At 41.2% G+C, this 24,442-nt stretch overlaps 1 protein-coding gene across 7 annotated transcripts in view; it reads left to right on the plus strand.

Annotated features, from left to right (window-relative positions):
- The window catches only part of KIF13A (kinesin family member 13A), a 234,948-nt gene that overhangs the window by 136,070 nt on the left and 74,436 nt on the right, over positions 1–24,442 (plus strand). For all 7 annotated transcript variants that reach the window (XM_023209795.1, XM_023209787.1, XM_023209789.1 and 4 more), the window contains exons 6-12: positions 316–496; positions 3,876–3,963; positions 5,447–5,581; positions 6,404–6,516; positions 18,938–19,049; positions 19,431–19,643; positions 22,547–22,657. In XM_023209795.1, the coding sequence (XP_023065563.1) occupies positions 316–496; positions 3,876–3,963; positions 5,447–5,581; positions 6,404–6,516; positions 18,938–19,049; positions 19,431–19,643; positions 22,547–22,657 (953 nt within the window). The remainder of the gene's footprint in view (positions 1–315; positions 497–3,875; positions 3,964–5,446; positions 5,582–6,403; positions 6,517–18,937; positions 19,050–19,430; positions 19,644–22,546; positions 22,658–24,442) is intronic.

Consider the following 24,442-nt stretch of genomic DNA (forward strand, 5'->3'; position numbering starts at 1 on the left):
TTGAGACCAGCCTGGGCATCATAGTAAGACCTGTCTTTACAAAAGCTAAAAACATTAGCCCAGCATGGTGGCACACCTTTAGCCCCAGGTTCTCGGGAGACTGAGGTGGAAGGATGGCTTGAGCCCAGGAGTTTGAGACCGTAGTGAGCCATGATCACACCACTGCACTCCAGCCTGAGCAACAGGGTTTGAGGCTAAGTTGGCCACTTTTCTGCTCTGTTACCTTGGCCAGTATATGGGGAAACCTTGTATGGCTGAAGCATTCCATTTTGCTTACTCCTTTACCTGTTCTCTTTTTGCTTGCTTCTTCTCCAGGTTCAGGAAAATCCTTTTCCATGATGGGCCATGCTGAGCAGCTGGGCCTTATTCCAAGGCTCTGCTGTGCTTTATTTAAAAGGATCTCTTTGGAGCAAAATGAGTCGCAGACCTTTAAAGTCGAAGTGTCCTATATGGAAATTTATAATGAGAAAGTTCGAGATCTTTTAGACCCCAAAGGGTAAGTTAGTGGTCAAGATTAAGTGTGTTAATAGGGGGAGATAATTTTAAATGATTCTAAAGTGAAAACTGGAAGTGAGTATACGTATTTAAGCTCTTGGTGACTACACTGGTTTTCATTCATTTACAGAGAAATCATCAGCTTCTCAAAGCCTGTTGGTATACCCAGTGTTTATCCTACATTAATGTACTAAGTTGCCTATGTATGCCCTTTGAAAAGATGTTTTTACTGTTGGTATTACTTTTTTGCCACCATGAACTATTCATAAAAATTGAGTTAGGAATAACTCATTAGTTCTTCCATTTAGATTGGAAAGCAACACTTCTGTGTTAAAGGTAAAAGGGTTGAAGGATTGAAACATTCCAGCCAAGGCAAGCAATTCCCTTCCCTGGCTGGGCGTTGGAATCATGTGGGGAACGTTTTAAGCATCCACTTGCCTGATTCCCACCCACAGAGACTAGATTCAGTAAACCTAGGGTGAAACCCAGGGATCTGCATTTTTTTAACTAGGTGATTAAAAAATGTATTTATTTGATTCATAGAGGCAGGGGGACCATTTACTTTTTTTCAATTAAAAATTTGGAGCCGGGTATAGTGGCTTATGCCTGTAATCCCAGCACTTTGGGAGGCCAAGGTAGGCGGATCATCTGAGGTCAGGAGATTGAGAGCAGTCCGACCAACAGAAACCGCATCTCCACTAAAAATACAAAAACTACCCGGGTGTAGTGATGGACATCTGTAATCCCAGCTTCTTGGGAGGCTGAGGCGGGAGAATCACTCGAACCCAGGAGGTGGAGGTTGCAGTGAGTTGAGATCGTGCCACTGCACTCTAGCCTGGGGGACAGAGGGAGACTCATCTCAAAAAAAATTTTTAAAAAAACTGTACTGATTTAAAAATAATATCTATTTATGGAAAATTTGAAAAATAGGTAAAGTATAAGAAGTAAAAATGACCTATAATCTCACCATTCAAAAATAATCACTAAGGCCAGGCGTGGTGACTCATGCCTGTAATCCCAACATTTTGGGAGGCTGAGGTGGGTGGATCACTTGAGGTCAGGAGTTCAAGACCAGCCTGGTCAACATGGTGAAACACTGTCTCTACTAAAAGTACAAAAATTAGCTGGGCGTGGTGCTGGGCACCTGTAATCCCAGCTACTCAGGTGGCTGAGGCAGGAGAATTGCTTGAACCCGAGAGACAGAGGTTGCAGTGAGCCAAGATCATACCACTGCATTCCAGCCTGGGCAATAGAGTGAGACTGCATCTCAAAAAAAATAATAATAATATTAATAACCACTATTACTACTTTGGTGCATTTTGACCAAAATTATGAGTGACGAGGAAGTGACCTAATCAAAGAAAATGTTTATATTTACTCTTAAGAAGCTGTTAACTATTTAATGCATACAAAAGAACATTTATAATACCTGTAAGGCGTAAAGAGTAATAAAAACAACTACTTATCTACACTGGCTTAATAAATGGAACATAACTTAGCCAAAAGTACTCTAACTAAAATTAAATAAATAAATAAATGGAACATGATCAATAATTGTGAAGCTTACTATATGTTCCTCTTGGATCCATTTTCTATCCCTCCCCAAGGTAACTACTATTGTGAATTTTGTGTGTAGCATTCTCTTCCTCTTCTTTAGCATTTGGAAATAATTTTGCACAATTTTTAACTTTGTATGACATCACAATATGTGTTCTTTGGTGATTTTTCCTCCCACCATGATTCATTTATCCTTATATATGAAGTTGTAATGCGTTTTTACTGTTGTCCAGCATTTCATTGCGTGATTGTATCAATAATTCATCACTTTCTCTGTCTTTTGTGTGGTTCCTGCTTTTATCAGTACAGTGCTGTTCTGAAAACATTGTTTTGGAGGTCTCCTGGTGTATAGGGTGCAGGAGTTTCTATGTAACACATCTAGGGGTGGAATTGTAACTCACAAAACATTGAATCTCCAATTTTATTCAGTAGCACAAACTGTTATCCAAAGTGGTTGTACCAATTTCCACTCCCACCAGCAGTGTACAAGAATTTCCAATATTGGACACCATCACAGACACTTGATACAATGCTGGGTTTGCTTTTTCTTGCTGCTGAATAGCATTATAGAATCTCTGGCAAGCAGAATAAGCTGTGTACTGGTCGTGTGCATCTAAGTAGCTCATTGTCACATTGAATTCTTCATCTTTAAAATAAAGGTGGTAAAGCCTACTTTGTAGGGATGTTATGAAATTAAACAGTTAACTGAAAAGTGCTTCAGAGAACAATGCCAGGACTTTGGGAAGCATTCAGTGATGCTTCTTAGCTTCTTCTTCCCATATATTGCTGATGCTAAGCAGTGACTCTTAATTTGAAAGATGATTAATATGTGATGCCCTGAATAAGATGGCATACACAATATGGTCAGTGTATACATAGCTTTGCTTTTAGTCTCCATTGTCTTTTGATAAACTGTTCAAATGGGTTCCAAACCAGGTTTATCATTTAAAAATTCAAGAGCTTTAAAACTGTCATTAGCAGAACCAATTCTAAATATAGGACAACATCAGTAATTACAAACAAACTCTGTACTATAATCCCACTTTCTGTGTAAAAAAGTGTAAGCATAGAAGTAGCATAAACCAATGCAGACTTGAAGTAAACTTTAAACATTTCAATATTGTTTACTACTAATTCAAAAATTTTGACCGGTCTGTGGTGGCTCACATCTGCAATCCCAGCATTTTGGGAGGCTGGGGGTGGAGGATTGTTTGAGCCTAGAAATTTAGGACCAGCTTGGGCAGAATAGTGAAGCTCACATCTCTACAAAAAATATAAAAATTAGCCAGGCATAGTGGCATGGGCCTGTAGTACCAGCTGCATGGTTGGCTGAGGTGGGAGAATCACCTGGGTGGGAGGTTGAGGCTATAGTAAGCCGGGGTCATACTACTGCACTCTAGCCTGGGCGACAGAGTGAGACCCTGTCTCAAAAACTAAATACAATTTTAAGACGTTATCTACTGAGAATATGCTTATTTATGAAATAGCCTAAAGGTTAATTTGATCTGGCATGTTTTTTGATTCACTTTTTCCCCCAACCCTCCCCATAGTGTAACTGACAGCCTGACCCAGTAAGGTTTGTGACTAGAGATAGAATGTTTAAAATAGTAACATACTTTAAATAGAAATCAGAGCATAAAACACATTTCTCATGTGAAACATTGTTTTGCTAATCCAAATAAAGTAGCTTTTAGATTTGTTGGGGGGAGGAGTCCTTAAAAAATTATTTTGAAATTGTTATCTTAGTTACTGTGTACTTAAAAAGAAAGAAAAGCTTCCAGCTTTGGTCTGATTCATTTATTCCTTTTTCCTCCCTCCCACAGGAGTAGACAGTCTCTTAAAGTTCGAGAACATAAAGTTTTGGGACCATATGTAGATGGTTTATCTCAACTAGCTGTCACTAGTTTTGAGGTAAGTCATTTTTTTAAAATGTGATTAAAAGCTGACTGTAAATCCAAGTATGTAAGTGATACTGAGTATATTTTATGTGGATGCTTTATAGCACAATGATACTACTCAGGGCCTCAGAAACCCAGTATCAGCACACTGCAAACAGAGAGGAAAAAGGCTTTTAATCACACTCTTCAAGCTGCTTTGTTGTGAAGGTTTTACAGTATGGCCAGAAAGCCCAATGTTTTCAGGTTGCTGCATATTTTTACTAATACTACTCTGTTAAAACTGTGCTCCCAATGATGCCAGTGACATCCTTCTAGGCATGTGGTAGTCTAAACAGTATTTGGCAGTTAGTACAGCCCTTTCTTTTTGGCAGGGTCTCCTGCCTTGGTTTCTGTCACTTCTTGCTCTCCTGTTTTTCTGAATCACTCCTCTTGCCATTGACTTGACTTTATTTACTCTTTGACTTACATGCCTTGTTAAGATCTAACTCAGGATTCTGCTTCTATTTCTATAGTGATTGCTTTGGAAATCTCGTAACGCAAACTGCTGTCTCTGTTGCTAAAGAATGTGAATGAGTGTGTGAATGCATGAAGGAACAAGCAAATCCCTGCACTTACTTTGTGCTGTTTGTGGGATGTGGCTGGCCCATTATCACCCCAGATTTAGTATAGCTAAGACTAATCTGTGCAGTGACTCTCCAGCCATTTAAATCAAGATATATATAGAATTGCTCTAATCAGAAATAAGAGCACAGTGATCATTTTAAAAACATTTAGATTCTGACATGAATGGATACCTTTTTGGTATAAAAGTACTAACTCAGCCCCTTCGCTGAGGTCCCTGGTTCTTAGGTCAGTGTGGTTCAGGTATGTGTTGATGTTATCCTGTCACTTACTAGTAGGAGCCAGGGTGCTCTTGATTTGCATCCCAGTTCTACCGCTTACTGGATGTGGGGAAAGTTGCTTCACCTCCACGAACTTCAGTGTCCTTGTATGCAAAACCAAGAAAATAAAGTTCATTCAGCAAATATTTCATAAGATCCCATAGGCTCTAGGCATTCTAGAAGCAAGTGTACAAAGTGGAATAAGGAAAAAACCATGCCATCAGGGAGCTACAGTGTTGGAGGAGGGAGGCAGACAGGCAGGTATCAGCGGGTTGGTAAGCACAGGAGAGTTAAATCAAGTCACTGCTATTATTGATTATCGGAGTGCTCAATAAATATTAGCTACCCCAGGAACCCAAAAAGGAGAAAATAGGCACTCAACTGAGAAAGAAGACAGTTGGGAAATGGAAAGAATAAGGGGAAACGTTTCATACATTAGTAAGCCCTGGGTGAGGTAGAAGCTCAAACCAGGCTCAGTGGAGGAGCAGCAGGGAGGTTTTTATGGAAGGGTGGTGACAAAGGCATCAGAGGAATCATCATTAATACATATACCTGGTGTGCAGGACTGCATTCTTGTGTTTTTGCTTATGGTCTTTCCTTATGCTTTGCCCCTAGGATATTGAGTCATTGATGTCTGAGGGAAATAAGTCTCGAACAGTAGCTGCTACCAACATGAATGAAGAAAGCAGCCGCTCCCATGCTGTGTTCAACATCATAATCACACAGACACTTTATGACCTGCAGTCTGGGGTGAGGGATTAGGCAGAACCTTTGACGGGGGTGGAAGAACTGAAAGTGTCCATATAGGTAAAGCCTTCCATGGTTGGGTTCAGTGGCTGAGAATTTTATGTTGGCTCTTCTGCTTACTAGGTGAGCTACTTTGCTTACATCATTTAATTTGTTAGGTCTTCCTTTATATTCAGCTTTTTAAAAAATTGGATTTTGGCCTGGTGCGGTGGCTCATGCCTGTAATTCCAGTATTTTGGGAGGCTGAGGCGGGAGGATTGCTTGAGGCCAGAAGTTCAAGACCATCTTGTACAATATAGCAACACCCGGACTCTACAAAAACAAAAAAGAAAAATAATTGTATTTCTTGTGCAAAGTCCCTAACAAGTGTGATGGCATCACCGTACAGCTTTTAATATATATCCTTTCATGCTGAAATTCCCATGGAAACAAGTCAGCTTCATAGTCCTTGAGGGATATTAAAGAGAACACCACAACCTTTAGCCTAAACTTTTTTTCAAAAGAAGAAGGATTTGACCTGAATGTGCAGAAATCCTCATGTCCTTCTATTTCCTCATAGGCATTTAAAATCTCCAGCTTTCTGACTGTATTCCAGAAAGCTGGGTGTACTTTCTGCAAAACAAAAATGCTACATTTCCATGCCAACTTAAATTTTAACTATGAAATTAATTGCTAGTTCAAATAACTCTTCTGACCGTTTAAAAACTTAAGAAATTTGCCATGTGAGTGGGATGGATTGCTCAATTGTAGTGCTAACGTGTATGTAGATATCCGTGTGGTTTTTATTGATAAGTTTTTTTTCTCTCTCTTGTTTCCTGTAACTAGAACTCGGGGGAGAAAGTCAGTAAGGTCAGCTTGGTAGACCTGGCGGGTAGCGAAAGAGTATCTAAAACAGGAGCTGCAGGAGAGCGACTGAAAGAAGGCAGCAACATTAACAAGTAAGGTGGTCCCGGAACAGCCTGGGTGATTTCCTTCTGGGGGGATTTGTTGCATTATGAGGGTCAGATGGTTCTGATGCACAGGTTGTTTAAAGTCTGTATCGCTTTAGTAAACTGGTTTGAAGAAAAACAACAACCTGTGTCTATTAAGACGTATGAGGTTTTTAGCCAGGCATGGTGGGTTGTGCCTATAATCCCAGCACTTTGGGAAGCCAAGGCGGGAAGATCATCTGAGGTCAGGAGTTTGAGACCAGCCTGGCCAGCATGGCAAAACCCCATCTCTACTAAAAAGGCACAGTCATGCACACCTGTAACCCCAGCTACTCGGGAGACTAATGTAGGAGAATTGCTTGAATCTGGGAGGTGAAGGTTGCAGTGAGCCAAGATTGCACCACTGCACACCAGCCTGGGCAACAGAGTGAGACTTTATCTCAAAGAAAAAAAAAAAAAAAAAGATGTATAAGGTTTGTGTTTGGATATGGTGGCTCACAACTGTAATCCCAGCATTTTGGGAGGTCAACGTGGGTGGATCAGTTGAGGGTAGAAGTTAAAGACTAGCCTGGGCAACGTGATGAAACCCCTTCTCTACCCAGTCTCTACCCTGTTTCTACCTGTCTCTACTAAAAAACAAAAATTAGCTGGTAATGGTGGCACACCTCTGTAATCCCAGCTACTTGGGAGGCCGAGGGATGAGAATTACTTGAATCTGGGAGGCGAAGTTTGCAGTGAGCCAAGATCGCTCCACACTGCACTCCGGCCTGGGCAACAGAGCGAGACTCTGTCTCAAAAAACAAAAAAATGACAAGGTTTAATTAAATCAAACTACATGGTGCTCAAAAATGGCACAAATACCATATTCTGACGTATGTGGAAGCTAAAAAATGTTGATATCATAGAAGTAGAAAGTAGAATGGTGGTTACTAGGGCCTGGAAAGGGGAGGACAGGGGGGATAACAAGAGGTTGATTAGTGGATACAAAATTACAGCTAAATTGGAGAAATAAGTTCTAGTGTTCCATAGCACTGTACGTTGACTATAATTGACAATTTGTTGTATATTTTCAAATAGCTAGGAAAGTGGATTTTCAGTGTTCCCAACACACAAAAAAATAAGTGTTTAAGGTGGTGGATACACTAATTACCCTAAATTGATCATTATACATTGTATACATGTATCAAAATATCACACTGTACCTCATAAATATGCACAATTGTGTGTCAATTAAAAATAAAAGCAGGCTGGGGGTGGTGGCTCACGCCTGTAATCCTAACATTTTGGGAGGCCGAGGTGGGTGGATCACCTGAGGTCAGGAGTTCAAGACCAGCCTGGATAGTATGATGAAACCCCTTCTGTACTAAAAATGTAAAAAAATTAGCTGGGCATGGTGGCGGGCACCTGTAATCCCAGCTACTCGGGAGGCTGAGGCAGGAGAATCACTTGAACGCTGAGACAGGTTGCAGTGAGCCGAGATCGCGCCACTGCATTCCAGCCTGGGCAACACGAGTGAAACTCCATCTCAAAATAATAATAATAATAATAGTACCTACTTCACAGATTTGTTAGGGATGAAATGACCATAATGTGCTTAGAGAAATGCCTGGCACTTAGTATGCAGTGAATAAATATTAATTGTTATAGCTGTTGTTTTTTATAATCAGGATAACCATTATCATGATTCCAAGTTTGCAGAAAATAGTTTAGTGTATACTTGTAATCTTTTTCTGTTGAGCTGTAATAACTTAGGGTTTCGTTTAGGACAGAACGTGACAAGAGGAAATATAGTCAGGAACGTGTTTGCACAGCTTGCAGTTAAGATGATATTATGATATTAACACGTTATTATTTTAGTATACAAAAGTTTAAAAATTAGAAGTAAAATAGTGGCCCCTCTATCAGATGGACACAGCCGTACTCACTGGGAAAGACCGCTACTATAGGAAGTTAATCATCCAGTCATTCTGTCTCCTGCTCTGATAACAAAGGATTTTGCTGTATTTCCTGACAAGGCATTGCAAGATTCCAGACTGGCCCTGCAGCCCTGCATTCCAAAATGAGTTCGGAAACCAGGATGGGGAGGCAGAAATGGGAGTGTGAAGGAGCAGGTATCAAAGAAAAGATTGCCATACCTCCTGGAGATTCATTTGCAAGTGCTGGGCCATGCCTGCCGGTGGGGCTTGTGGGATCACACTGGAAAGTCTGTAGACTGATTGGAATTTAGAGTGTGTGTGTGTGTGTGTGTGTGTGTGTGTGTGTGTGTGTGTGTATGACTGGCCTAGATGTGGAATGACCACTAACTTTATTGAGCTCTTGCTACTGCCAGGCACGATTCTGAATGCTCCATACACAATGTCACATCAACATCAAGGCATGGGTCTGTTATCCCCATTTTACTGATGAGAAAACCAAAACAGAGCGCAGTTTAATGATGTCTCCCAGGTCACCAAGTTCTAAGTGTGGATTTTGGGAATGGTTGCAGTCAGCTGGTCTCTGAGCCCAGGCTCAGCCACTGTGGCTACACTTGTGGGGGTGGCTGTGCATTCTGTTTGTCAGGCAGCATCTGGATGATACTTTTGTCCCAGAGTAAATGTAAATAATGCCCCCTTAATTTTGGACATGAATTTATGTAGTGGCCCTTACTGGATTACCCCAAGGCTTGGTGATTACATGAGTTAGATCATTTAGTAACTGGCTCTTTTTTCATAATGACTTGTTGAATTGAATAGAATTCTCTCAACATCTTACTCTCTTTTCTTTTCTTCCTTTTTTTTTTTTTAAGAGATGGGGTCTCACTATGTTGGCCAGGCTGGTCTTAAACTCTTGGCCTCAAGCGATTTTCCCATCTTGGCCTCCAAAGTGCTAGGGTTATAGGTGTGAGCCAATGATTCTGGCCTCATCTTATTTATATATGGTCTCTTTCACAAATTGATTTGTATATTCCTTACTAGTTTATGAGATATGATCTTCCTTTTTAAGGGTTCTTTATACTTTTCAGAACATTTTCATACACTCTGGGAGGCTCATAACATGTATTTTTAATCTTATTTTAAAGATGAGGAAACTGATGCTTAGAGACATTGAATAACATAAGTAAAATCCCAGCAAACATTTTGTATGCCTTGGCTGGGTGCAGTGGCTCACCCCTGTAGTCCCAGCATTTTGGGAGGCTGAGGCAGGTGGATCGCTTGAGGTCAGGAGTTCAAGACCAGCCTGACCAACACGGTGAAACCTTGTCTCTACTAAAAATACAAAAATCAGCTGGGCGTGGTAGTGGGCGCCTGTAATCCCGGCTACTCAGGAGGCTGTCTCAGAAAAAAAAAAGTTGAGTTCCAAAACTAAAGAAATCTCTGACATGTTCTTAAGCTTTCTCTCGGCCTCCCACTTACGTTTCTTTGGATGGAACATTAATAATCCTCTTAAGCCACCTGTCAGGGACTTCACACAAACATCAGTGTCTGCTTAATGGGCTGTGGATTTAGGAACTTCATGTCTCCCGAAGCTCTAAGACCTTTAAGCACATGTTACTCCTTTCATTAAAGCATTAAGACACTATGTGGCCTACTGCCAGGGAGTGTTCGGGGCTTAGGAGGTATAGGTCATCTGTGGACCATCTTTGCAGGGGGATACATTTGAAAAGCCAGTCTGCTGTTCCACCTGTCTAGTGAAGGTGGAATGAGGAAGCCTTTTCCTTGTCACTGCAGTCTGCTGCTTCAGCTCTGCTGAGAACACATTTAGATCATAGAGCACTCTCTAATCCCCCCAGGCACTGAACATGGTTCCATTTTATTCAGTAATGGCCAGTCACTAAATGCAAACAATGTTTATCTAGTTCCCAGTCTCATTTCTATTTCAGTTCCTGTGGTTAATAAGCTAACATCTTATCAATAAGCTAACATCTCCAAAAGTGGGTTCTGTTGAGCACTTGTTCTAGAGAAATTCATATATGTTACTTCTAGGATTGTATCAGTATAATTTGTTATAATAGAATAACTTATAAGCATGATATTTCTAGTATTTCATCTGACTCGGTGATATGGTATGGCTGTGTCCCCACCAAAATCTCATCTTGAATTGTAGCTCCCATAAATGCCATGTGTTGTGGGAGGGACCCAGTGGAAGTTAATTGAATCATGGGAGCGGTTTCCCTCATACTGTTCTCGTGGTCGTGAATAAGTCTCACAAGATCCGATTTTTTTTTTTTTTTTTTTTTTTTTTTTGAGATAGAGTCTCGCTCTGTCGCCCAGGCTGGAGTGCAGTGGCCGGATCTCAAGCTCACTGCAAGCTCCGCCTCCTGGGTTTATGCCATTCTCCTGCCTCAGCCTCCTGAGTAGCTGGGACTACAGGCGCCCGCCACCTCGCCCGGCTAGTTTTTTTTTTTTTGTATTTTTTAGTAGAGACAGGGTTTCACCGTGTTAGCCAGAGTGGTCTCGATCTCCTGACCTCGTGATCCGCCCGTCTCGGCCTCCCAAAGTGCTGGGATTACAGGCTTGAGCCACCGCGCCCGGCCTATAAGGGGAAATCCCTTTTCCTTGGTTCCCATTCTCTCTCTTGCCTGCCGCCGACGTGCCTTTTGCCTTCTGCCATGGTTGTGAGGCTTCCCCAGCCACATGGAACTGTGAGTCCGTTAAACCTCTTTTACTTTAAAAATTACCCAGTCTTGGGTATGTCTTTATCAGCAGCATGAAAATGGACTAATACACTCAGTCTTCCTTTTTTTCTTCTTGAGTACTTTCCATGATTCTTGTTCATTTTCTTACAGAAGCCCCACTCTAAAGAGGTATTGCCTGAATAACAAAACATGAATTTGTATCGAGGGAGAAAACTAAAATGGCTTACTTCTGTCCGTTACTCAAGGGTGGGTGTCCTTCTTAATTTATGACTTGTATATTACAGAGTCCATACATGTGAATTAAAAACCTGGATAGACATATTTGCATTTAAAATGAGAGACCTATAAAGGACAGCAAAACTCTGCTTCTTGGGACACAGTAGCCGCATCTTTGGAAGAATTTGATAGAGTTACCCAAGGTTTCCTAAAGCATTTTTGTCAAACACTAGTTCTTCAGATGGCTTGGAAAGAAACGAATCCTTGGACAAGTTATTTTGAGAAAGAATAATTATAAAACCTTTCTTTGGAGATTCACAGTGCTAAAAGCTCAGAGACATCCTGCAATAATAAATTCGATAGAACTTTGGCTTGTCATTCCCCAAACTTATTTGATGACAGAATTCTAGGTTTAACATATATTAAGATCTTCAGAACAATAAAGTATACAGTAACATTTTAAAGTATACACTAACATTTTCAGAAGTGTCAGTGTGTACTCTGTTGTTCTACCACAATGGTTGAAATGGAAATGAGATTGGGAATGATATGCGTTAGATGAACATTGAGTTTAATGATTGGCATTAACCACTGGAAAACAATTTGAAAGGAAATGAGGCTGATACTGTGGCTATACCATTTTCTTTGCTCACCTGTCATGTGATGGTACTGTCCTTTCCTCATAATTTGCCATCCATATTCTTTTCCATTTCTCCTTTACTGTTAAGAGTGAGGACTTACTGGGGAGAACGCTAAACTCATATCCACTTACTTCATCAATCTTTCAACTAATTATTTCCTTTTTTTTTTTTTTCTTTTTTTTTTGAGGTGGAGTCTCACTCTGTCACCCAGGCTGGAGTGTAGTGGCACGATCTCAGCTCACTTCAACCTCTATCTCCTGGGTTCAAAGTGATTCTCCTGCCTCAGCCTCCCAAGTAGCTGGGATTATAGGTGTGCACCACCACGCTCAGCTAATTTTTATGTTTTTAGTAGAGACAGGGTTTTACCACGTTGGCCAGGCTGGTCTCAAACTCCTGACCTCAGGTGATCTGCCCACCTCAACCTCCAAAGGTGCTGGGATTACAGGTGTGAGCCACTGCGCCCAGCCTCAACTAATTATTTCAAAGCCAGGGATTGCATTCTGCTCTAGGCAACAGAAACCAGCTACAGTGACAATGATGTGAGTTAATTTTTCTCATTTAACAAGAAGTCCAGAGGCTGGTACAGCACCTTAGAAATGCACACAGCTGTACTAACTTTAATGTGTGTTCATGTCATCCTCATGATCTCAAGATGGCTATACCATTCCAAACATCATATCCGTATCTGTGGTACAAACTGGAAGAAGGAAAAAGGAGGAAGGGCAAAAAACCACAGGCTTCTGTCAGCTGAATTTGTACCTTCTTTTATCAGGAGAACAACAGTTTTCTTGGAAGCCCCACCCAGTAATGTTTACCTACATCTCCTTGGCCAGAACTGTGTTTAATGGCTACCCGAAGCAGCAGAGGCATTTGGAAAATAGAGTTTTTAGCCCAGCACATTGCTTCCAGGAAAACCAGTGTTCTGTTAGCAAATAGCACTCGATGTATTTTCCAAAACCATCACTGAATTAGTCCTTTTTAAACAGAGGTCCATGTTTTGGTCTTCACTGGATCTAGATTCAGATTAACTCTGCAGATAGTTACTGAGTGCTTTTAGTCATAAACCAAGCACAGTAATTGCATGGAGGGATGTGTATGGCAAATTACACTGTCTGCCTTCAAGGTAATCATAATCTAAATAGAAAGGCAGAGAAATAGCTACACAAATAACTCCAATAAAGTTTAATAAGTATTATATGTATGATCTTAGACCTGGTTATTGGACTAATAAGTAAAATAATATTTGAAATCCGTCCTATACAATACAGATAACACATACATCATATCCACTCCCAAGGAAAGAAATCTAATGATCAGAATTTCAGGGGAAATGGTGCAGGTTAGGGGAAGGTGCAGAAAAGAAAAAAAAAAGTTGAATTATAACTCAGTTTTTTCTCACTGATTATATTTATTGGAGTGGCTTTTATTTTGCTTTTGACCCTCCCAACTTTCTTTTACTTTTTCTATCCTGATTTCTTCATTTTGTTAGATTTTTTTTAAAAAAATTCTATCTTAAAACATGACTGTCCTTTTATAAATGTCATCTCCTAGCTTAAGACTTACTTCCTCTCCAGTCACGCCCTTCTCACCCCTGCCTAAGAACTTATGGTGAGAGATTTAAAGATTGGAATCTTCCTTACTATATCCAACTTCAGGAGCTGTGCTTTAGTAGAATCAGAAAGATTCCTGGAATAACTTATTTTTCCACTAAAATTGGCAAACAGCTGTTCCCTTGGTCTGTATATCTGTGAGGCCAACAGGCTGCCTGCTGGCCTCCAGCTTGAGAAGACAGTATTAGCAGGACCAATTCTTAGTGGTTTTATTATATTTTTAAGTTCCCTGAGAATAAAATAATTCATAAAAATATGTAACCCTGACCAGGCTTAGTGGCTCATGCCTATAATCCCAACACTTTGGGAGGCTGAGGTGGGAGGATCACTTGAGCCCAGGTGTTTGAGATCAGCCTGGGCAACATAGCCAGACCCCATCTCTACAAAAAATTTAAAAAATTATCCAGGTGTGGTGGTGCACACCTGTGGTCTCAGCTACTTGAGGGGGCTGAGGTGGGAGGATCACTTGATCCTGGGAGGTCAAGGCTTCAGTGAGGCAGGATTGTACCACTGCTCTCCAGCCTGGGTGACAGAGCAAGACCCTATCTCAAAGAAAAAAAAATTATATATGTATAAGTGTATATATATACACACACACATATGCTTACCTGTGTGTATATATATATAAACACACATACATGTACTTATACACACATACATGTACTTACGTATATGTGTGTGTATAGACACAAACAGACATATAAGCCTGTGATTCACCTTTCAGACGTTAAACTTTCTAACAGGTTTTGGGATTCCAGAAGCCCCTGCATCATTGCTTCTGAGTGGAACATAGATCACAAGGATAGCATGGGCTCTTCATCCCCGAGTGACCTGATTATCTCTCACTTGCTATTGAGTCCCACTCACCCTGCAGTTATTTTCATTCTGTTCCAAGGGGACGGTAATAGATTTATATAGAGTTCTTGTTTTGAACGTGTGCATACTATTAGATAAAAGGGGCAGCTTCTACTAATGATACACTTCTCTAACTGGATGAGTTACAGAGCAAAATATACATGGGAATTGGAGTCATATAACCCCTTCCATACAGCTCCACCCCTCTGATGCTGCTGCTTACATGCTATACTGATGTAGGGGAGAAAAAATACTTTTCCTCTATTTGCCCTGTAAATTAGACTGGCCGAAGACAGATTCACAAGAGAAAAGCAACTAGAATTTTATTAGCATATGTGTCTTGCTTACACCTGGGAGCACCCAGAGATGAATAACCCAAAGTGGTGATTATAACTTGGGCATATGACTGGGCATGGTGGCTCACACCTGTAATCCCAGCACTTTGGGAGGCCAAGGCAGGAGGATCCCTTGAGCCCCGTAGTTCAAGACCAGCCTGGGCAACAAAGTGAGGCTCCATCTCTACAAAACATTAGCCAGGTGTGGTGGCATGCGCCTGTAGTTCCAGCTACTCAGGAGAATGAGGTGGGAGGATCGCTTGGGCCTGGGAGGTTGAGGCTGCAGTGAGCCATGATCATGCCAGTGCCTGGACAACAAAGTGAGACTTGTGTTAAAAAAAAAAAAAAAAGGAAAAGGAAGAGGGATTTTGGGCTTCTGGATGGGGGAGGCAGGTTATGGGAAGGTGACCAGGAAAAGTATGGTGAACAAGAGTTGTCTAGAGAGGTTTGTTACACAGGTTTCTGTCACTTCTCCACCTTGAAGAGTTGTTAACAGTACTCCCCTTCTTGGTGCTAGAGAGGGAGACACCTCTACAAATGGAAATGTCCTTTACAAAAGGAAAATTGATGCCCTGATTTTAGAGCTTTTCCTGAGTCTGCTGGTTCTCAATGGCCTCTAGCTTAAAATAATCCATATTCTGGCTCCCTTCAGTCAGCTTGCAGACAAGACGTACGATGGACATTGATGACACTTTATCATTTCCTTTTTTCTCTCAAAGTGCTGTTCAGATTTCATGTTTCTACATTTAGGAGTACCAGAAACTTTCTGTTTCCCCCTTATACTGTCAAAGTAGGAATTATAAGTAGTTGCGACAAGGCAGAGGAAAGTCTTCTCTTGGTGATGGATAAGTCCATGTCATCTCCAAAATGTATTTTCACGTGAAAGGCCACTGTCAACCATAAAGTTACCAATATTGACGTTTAAGTCACTGAACTCTTTAGAGCTTGTGTGAATTAAAATAATATCTGCCATACATAGATAGTAAAATATCTGGGATAGTTGAAAGAATTGTTTCCAATCAAAAATAACAATAGTTGCAAAATGCCCTATATTCTATATTAAAGCAGAAAGGTGTTTTTACCTTATATTGAACTCCTACTTGACTTTAGTATCACATGCAGTATTTTTTTCAAAAAATTGTTCCTTTGGAGGAGTGATTGAACGTATTTGAGTTTTTAAAACAGCTGTATTAAGAAGTAACTCACATACAGTATAGTTCGCCATTTTAAAGTGTTCAATTCAGTAGCGTTAATATATTCAGAGTTGTACTGCCATCACTACAATCTCATTTTAAAACATTTTCGGCCGGGTGCGGTGGCTCAAGCCTGTAATCCCAGCACTTTGGGAGGCCGAGATGGGCGGATCACGAGGTCAGGAGATCGAGACCATCCTGGCTAATACGGTGAAACCCCATCTCTACTAAAAACTACAAAAAACTAGCCGGGCGAGGTGGCGGGCGCCTGTAGTCCCAGCTACTTGGGAGGCTGAGGCAGGAGAATGGCGTAAACCCGGGGGGGGGCGGAGCTTGCAGTGAGCTGAGATCCGGCCACTGCACTCCAGCCTGGGCGACAGAGTGAGACTCCGTCTCAAAAAAAAAAAAAAAACATTTTCATCATACCCAAAAGAAACCTTGTACCCAAATCATTCCCTTTTACCCCCACCCACAGCCCTAGTCAACCACTACATCCATCTCTATAGATTTGCCTATTCTAGGTATTTCATATAAATGGAATCATACAGTGTATAGCTGTGTTAGCTTCCTATTGCTACTGTAACAGATTACCACAAACTGAGTAGCTTAAAACAACAGAAATTTATTTCTCACAATTCTGCAGGCCAGAAGTCTGAAATCAAGGGGTCAGCAGGATTTGTTCCTTCTTCGGGGGTCAGAGGGAGAATCTGTCCCATGCCTCTCCCCTTGTTTCTGTAGGGCCAGCAATCCTCGGCGTTCCCTGGCTTATAGATGCATCACTCCAGTCTCTGCCTGCATCTTCACGTGACCGTCTCCCCTGGGTGTCTTTATATGACCTTCTTATAAGGACATCACTCATTAGATTGGGCCTTCCCTAATCCAGTATGATCTCATCTTAACTGATTACATCTGCAAGGACCCTTTTTCCAAATAGGGTCCCATTCTGAGGGTCTGCCAGACCTGAATACCGTTTAACCCAGGACAATGGCCTTTTGTGTTTGGCTTCTTTCATGTAAAATAGTTTGCCAAGGTTCATCCGTGTTGTAGTTGTTGTAATACATGTATCTGAACTTAATTCTCTTTTATGGTCAAATAATATTCCATTGTGTGTGTATACCAGATTTTATTCATCACTTCAGCATTCGATGGGCGTGGGGTCGTTTCCACATTTTGACTTTTGTGGATAAAGCTGCTTTGAATATTCATGTCCAAGTTTTTGTGTAGACTTATGTTTTCATTTCTCTCGGGTTAAATTTGTTTAACCTTTAAATCTGTCAAATATGATACACTTTTTTGTATAAATGTATGGGATACAAGTGCAATTTTGTTACATGCACAGATTGTGCAGTGGTCAAGTCAAGGCTTTTAAGGTATCCATCACCTTAACATACATTGTACTCATTAAGTATTAATTAAGCTTCTTGGCTGGGCACAGTGGCTCACACCTGTAATCCTGGCACTTTGGGACTACACGGTCACCTGAGATCAGGAGTTCAAGACCAGCCTGGGCAACATTGTGAAACTCCATCTCTACTAAAAATACAAAAATCAGCCAGATGTGGTGGCAGGTGCCTGTAATCCCAGCTACTCGGGAGGCTGAGGCAGGAGAATCACTTGAACCCGGGAGGTGTAGGTTGCATTGAGCCAAAATCATGCCTCTGAACTCTAGCCTGGGTGAGAGAGAGAGACTCTGTCTCAAAAAAAAAAAAATTAAGCTTCTTGTCATCCTCTCCCCTTCCACTCCCTCACCCTCCAAGTCCCCATTGTCCATTCCAGTCTCTGTGTCCGTGAGTACACATTATTTAGCTTCCACTTATGAGTAAGAACATGCAGTATTTGTTTTTCTGTGTCTGACTTGTTCCTTTAATTTTAATTTTACTTTTAATTTTTTCGACTTGTTTCACTTAAGAAGATGTACATATTTATGCCACTCTGTGGTAATGGCTGTTATTAAAATTCTAACAGCCATTCTGATCGAATGAATTCTTGTTCATTTTCTGAATCTTGAGTTAACCTTGTATTTCGGGGACTTTTCAGTGACTTGTCTTTGGGGAATTATGTTTTGTGGGAAATAGGCTTCTTTCCTTTCAGCTTGTTTGATGGAAATCTATTGTTAACATTACAAAGAAAGCTGTCTAGTCTTTCACTTGCTAGTTTGTGTCCTTCTTTGTTATTTGCAGTAGCATTTAACTTTTTTTTTTTGAGATAGAGTCTTGCTCTGTCGCCCAGGCTGGAATACAGTGGCATAATCTTGGCTCACTGCAGCCTCCGCCTCACGGGTTCAAGCAATTTTCCTGCCTAAGCCTCCCAAATAGCTGGGACTATAGGCGCACGCCACCATGCCTGGCTAACTTTTGTATTTTTAGTAGAGATGGGGTTTCACCATGTTGGCTGGGATGGTCTTGATCTCCTGACCCCTGACCTCATGATCCGCCTGCCTCGGCCTCCCAAAGTGCTGGGATTACAGGTGTGAACCACCATGCCTGGCTGCATTTAACTTTTTAAACCATTTACAAAGCACTTTCTCTTTGTGATATTTTGGTTTTTGTGGGGTTTCTTTGTTTTTGTTTTTTTGAAAGAGTCTCACTCTGTCGCCCAGACTGCAGTGCAGTGGCATAATCTCGGCTCACTACAACCTCTAACTCCTGGGTTCAAGCGATTCTCCTGTCTCAGCCTCCCAAGTAGCTGGGATTGCAGGCACCTGCCACCACACCCAGCTAGTTTTTGTATTTTAAGTAGAGACAGAGTTTCACCATGTTGGCCAGGCTGGTGTCAAACCACTGGCCTCCCAAAGTGCTGGGATTACGGGTGTGAACCACCAACACCCGGCCTCCTCCTCCCCCAGCTTCTTGACAGATTAGTAGAGACTTGATTATATTAACTCTGTAGCTTTATTGTTCGGCATATTTTATACTTAAACCAAATAAACATTCCATAAAACCAATTTTTCATTTTTTCTTGACAGATCTCTTACAACCTTGGGGTTGGTTATATCATCACTGGCTGACCAGGCAGCTGGCAAGGGTAAAAACAAATTTGTGCCTTACCGAGATTCAGTCCTCACTTGGCTGCTTAAGGTAATCCATTGCTCTGGTGTTCTTTTCCAACTAAAAGTTGGCTATTCCAGATGTGACAGAGTAAAGGTGTGTACAAAGCTTACCAAATACCTAAAGAACTCTCCTGATGACAGTTATTCTAATTCCTAGGAACACAGAATGAAAACTATTTTCTACTCCTTTTTATTCCATTTGAATGCCGTTTGACAGGCATTATTCATTGCTTGAATATGGAGAGGACGCATTTCATCTTGTCTTGACATTATTTGTGAAATGCAAGTCCATTTCCACATAATGTTTCCTTCATAGAGAATAATGTCATACATAACACATTTAGTGCTTTTATCGTATGTGTTGTCCATGGAATGGGCTTCCTAAGATGCTGTTTGAAATACTTGGCAGGACAATTTGGGGGGCAACAGCCAAACCTCTATGATAGCCACAATCAGCCCAGCCGCAGACAACTATGAAGAGACCCTGTCCACATTAAGATATGCAGACCGAGCAAAAAGGATTGTGAACCATGCTGTTGTGAATGAGGACCCCAACGCAAAAGTGATCCGAGAACTGCGGGAGGAAGTCGAGAAACTGAGAGAGCAGCTCTCTCAGGCAGAGGTAAAAGCAGCCTGGTGCTCCCTGCTGGTAAAGTTCCCTGGCTTGCGGGATTTGACTGGCAAAGGTGTGCTCATTTGCAGTTGTAGGTCATCTGATATGGTTTGGATTTGTGTCCCCACCCGAATCTCATGTCGAATTGTAATCACCAGTGTTGGAAGAGGGGCCTGGTAGGAGGTGATTGGATCATGGGGGTGAATGTCCCCCTTGCTGTTCTCGTGATAGTGAGTTCTCACCAGATCTGGCTGTTAAAAGTGTGTGCCACCTCCTCTTTCACTCCCTTCCTCCTGCTCGTCATGTAGGATGTGCCTCCTTCCCCTTCCGCCATGACTGTAAGTTTCCTGAGGCCTCTCCCCAGCCATGCTTTTCATACAGCCTGTAGAACCATGAGCCAATTAACCCCTTTTCTTTATAAATTACCCAGTCTCAGGTATTTCTTTATAGCAATGTGAGAATGGACTAATATATCATCTCAATGTGGTTCAGCACTTCATTGTTTGTTGGCATCTGCCAAATGCTAAGCATTGTGAAGACCAACATGAGTAATACAGGACTTCTGTCCTAGGAACTTATAGTCATGGAAACAAACAAATAAGAGATAATTCCTGCTACTACCTGATCATTTACTTCAGTAAATCAGTTGGCCTTTGAACTTTCAGTGGGAAAGTATGTTGTTTATATTGACATTATAAACTATTATTTCCACAGGGCCTTGCAGTTTTCAGAGAATTTAGTTAGGTATCATCTCCTTGTTAAGCCATGGAAACAGCATGATCAAAGATAATGAAACATTAGGAATAATTTAGAAATCTTTTACTTTTCCATTTATATCAGGCCCTGACAAGAAACAAAATCTTTTTGCATTGTTATCTTCTTTCTTTGGCTTTACTCAAACTTGAATAATGATACTCTTCCAAATAGGTGTTGCTTTTTACAAATTATTGGGCGAGGCACTGTCTTATTTGAAATATGTAAGAGGACAGCTTTGGAGGCCAAGTGCCTTAGTTTAAGTCACAGGGTTCCACATGCCAGGACTTGGGAGTGTATCTGACACTTCTAAGTTCACATTCCTTCACCGCTGTCTTCTGACCCCACTGTAGTTGGGAGGGTATTAAGTTGTAAGAAAAAAAGAAAGAAAAACACAGTTAATGGCCATTATTTATGAAACATTTACATGCCAAGCACTATGTTAATACTTTTATCCATCAGCATATTTCATCAAAAAGTATTCAATAGAAGACTGAAAAAACAAGAAGGTGAAGCCAAGAGTCTGAATACTCTATTAATTGGTGATCTTGGCATTGCTTTGTAATTGTTTGTTTATATATCTTTCTCTTCTTCCAGGCTGTGGCTCTTAAAGAACAAGATGCTGCGTTTTATTAATTTTTTTATCCCCAATCCCTAGCCTAACATTGATACTAGAAAGCACTTACCACAATACCTTGCACATAGTAAGTGCTCAATAAATGTTGCTGATTTTTATTATTATTTATAATCATTCAGTACATTAAGTATAATTTTTAGATAGATGTTAAGAAGGGTAGCAAAACACCAGAAAAATTAAAATGCTGATAAATCTTGAAAATAGTCATGATGCTAAGGGGGAAAGTATAATGGTTCTGCAATGTATTTATAGGTGGATTATCTACTTATTTGCATTTCTACTGTGACCATATAATCTAGGCCAGATGGCTCAAGCAATACCTGGCCAAAGGAAACAAAAGAAGAGCCACATAGGTCCACCTAGAATTTTCTTTTTCTGTTTCTTTTTTTTTCTGGGCCGGGGGTGGGTGTGGACAGAGTCTCGCTCTGTTGCTCAGGCCGGAGTGCAGCGGTGCCATCTTGGCTCACTGCAACCTCCACCTCCTGGGTTCAAGTGATTCTTTTGCCTCAGCCTCCGAGGTAGCTAGGATTATAGACAGGTATGCGCCATTACACCCAACGAATTTTTTTTGTATTTTTAATAGAGACAGTGTTTAGCCATGTTAGCCAGGCTGGTCTCAAGTGATCCACCCACCTCAGCCTCCCAAAGCGTTGGAGTTACAGGCAGGAGCCATTGGCCTGGCCTATAATTTTCATATATGTCCCACTGTACTCAGCACTAAATGCCACTGTCAGGCTCTGTTAATACCATGAGCCTCAGGCATACTCAGCTAGCTTTCACATCATCACATCCCAGCTTCTTGTCCAAGCTCTGCCATCTTTCTTGTTCATAGAATTTTACTCTGTAGAGGCTCATGTTACTTTAAGGTGTCAAAGCACATTATTGACAAGTAAAGGCCTCTCCCCTCAAAATTTTGTTAAGCTGCAAATATCTGTATTGAAACCTCATAGTTACTCTCCCTGAACAAACTAGAAGGGAAACCACTGCCCTTTTAGCCAGCTGTGCTGCTTCTGTGTGAATGATAATGATAAATAAGCAAAACGTATGACCATCAGTGGAGAAAGGTAGTCTGAAGGCCCAGATTCAAAATTTAAAATACATGAGAAGTCTTTACCTTTTCTTGCAGATTAATTTAACTGGAATTCGTTTATTGATGATGAGTGTTAACCTCTGTCTTACTGAAAAAGAAATCTGCTTAAGTAATATTTTTCCTGCTTATCTATTTCAAAGTTGAACATTAGCATCTTTTAGGGCTTTAAATGTGAAATTTAAGTATGATGGATAAAATGACTCTAATGATTTGTTTCATTTTCATTCAGAACACTGGTGTTTCTTTTTCAGGGAGCCAGCCATGTTCTCTTACATTTGTTTGATTAATAAAGGTTAAAAACCCACCCCAACAGCATATAACTTAATTTTTTCTAACAGACTATTGATAACTGCTTAAGAGGGACAGTAACTGATTGTCTTGTACATAATGGGAAAATTTTGAACATCAGATATCTCTGGTTTCATTTTAAAGGCCATGAAGGCCCCAGAACTGAAGGAGAAGCTCGAAGAGTCCGAAAAGCTGATAAAAGAACTAACAGTGACTTGGGAAGAGAAGCTGAGGAAAACAGAAGAGATCGCACAGGTAGCTTGATAATTTAGCCCTAAAATATTGGGATTCTTTTTCATTTATTGTCTTTTCTGTGTAGTTTCCTGTCATCTTCAGAAAGTCTTTTTTTTTTTTTTTTTTTTTTTTTGGTGGAGTCTCACTCTGTCGCCCAGGCTGGGGTGCAGTGGCGTGATCTTGACTCACTGCAACCTTCACCTCCTGGGCTCAAGCAGTTCACATGCTTTAGCCTCCCCAGTAGCTGGGATTACAGGTGCCTACTACCATGCCCGGCTCATTTTTATATTTTTAGTAGAGATGCGGTTTCACCATGTTGGCCAGGCTGGTCTCAAACTCCTGACCTCAGGTGATCTGCCTACCTCAGCCTCCCAAAGTGCTGGGATTACAGGCATGAGCCACTGTGCCCGGCCTCGGAAAGTCTTCTAAGGGCCCTTTTCTGCTGAACCAGAGATTGCAAAGATCACTTTTTTTTTTTTTTTTTTTTTGAGACAGGGTCTCCGTCTGTCACCCAGGCTGGAGTACAGCAGCTCAATCACAGCTCTTTTGCAGCCTCAACATCCTGGGCTCAAGTGATTCTCCTGCCTCAGCCCCCCAAGTAGTTGGGACCACAGGCATGTGCTACCATGCTCAGCTAATTTTATCTATTTTTTTGTAGAGCTGGGGTCTTATTTTGTTGCCCGGTCTGGTCTCAAACTCCTGAGCTCAACTGGTCTCATACACTCTGGTCTCAGCTTCCCAGAGTGTTGGGGTTACAGGCATGAGCCACTGTGCCTGACCCAGCAAAGATCACTTTGAGACACTGACGTCATGTCTTTTTATCAGCGTACAATTTGGCCCATGTATTTGCTAGACGTGTTAGATAGCACTAAATTTGAACAAGCATGGTTACAGAAAATGTCATTCATATTTCCTGCTCGTCACATTTAAGCGAAAGTCTGTTTTTTGAATTTTTTCTTTTTTTTTCCGCAGGCAGAGTCTCACTCTGTCACCCAGGCTGGAGTGCAGTGGCGCAATCTCGGTTCAGTGCAACCTCCACCTCCTGGGTACAAGTGATTCTTCTGCCTCAGCCTCCTGAGTAACTGTGACTAGAGGCTTGCACCACCACTCCTGGCTAATTATTTTTGTACTTGAGTAGAGATGGGGTTTCACTGTGTTGCCCAGGCTGACCTCAAACTCCTGAGCTCAGGCAATCCATCCACCTTGGCCTCCCAAAGTGCTAGGATTACAGGTGTGAGCCACTGTGCCCAACTTTGTTTTGTGATTTTTAGATCACCTGGCAAAGCATGAGGCTACCTGATTTTTATTTTATTTTATTTTATTTTACTTTGTTTTATTTATTTATTGAGAAGGAGCCTTGCTTTGTCACCCAGGCTGGAATGCAGTGGCGCAATCTTGGCTCATTGCAACCTCCGCCTCTCAGGTTCAAGCTATTCTCCTGCCTCAGCCTCCCAAGTAGCTAGGACTATAGGTGTGTGCTACCACACCTGGCTAATTTTTGTATTTTTTTAGTAGAGACAGGGATTCGCCACATTGGCCAGGCTGGTCTTGAACTCCTGACCGCAGGGGATCCACCCGCCTTGGCTTCCCAAGAGGCTACCTAATTGACAGAGAATTTGTAACATATAGCATATCATAATTTTTTCAATATATTTGATTATTTGGGCTTGTTAGAAAATGCTGTATGTTTATATTTTAACCTTTACTTAAGTTAAAATATAAAGGAAGTACTATTTCTCGGGGTTGTGTGCATTATGAATTTCTCTACATTATATATTTCACGAACATTTTTAATCTTATTGATCA

Source organism: Piliocolobus tephrosceles, chromosome 5 (genome assembly GCF_002776525.5).
Source record: "Piliocolobus tephrosceles isolate RC106 chromosome 5, ASM277652v3, whole genome shotgun sequence".
NCBI lineage: Eukaryota > Metazoa > Chordata > Mammalia > Primates > Cercopithecidae > Piliocolobus > Piliocolobus tephrosceles.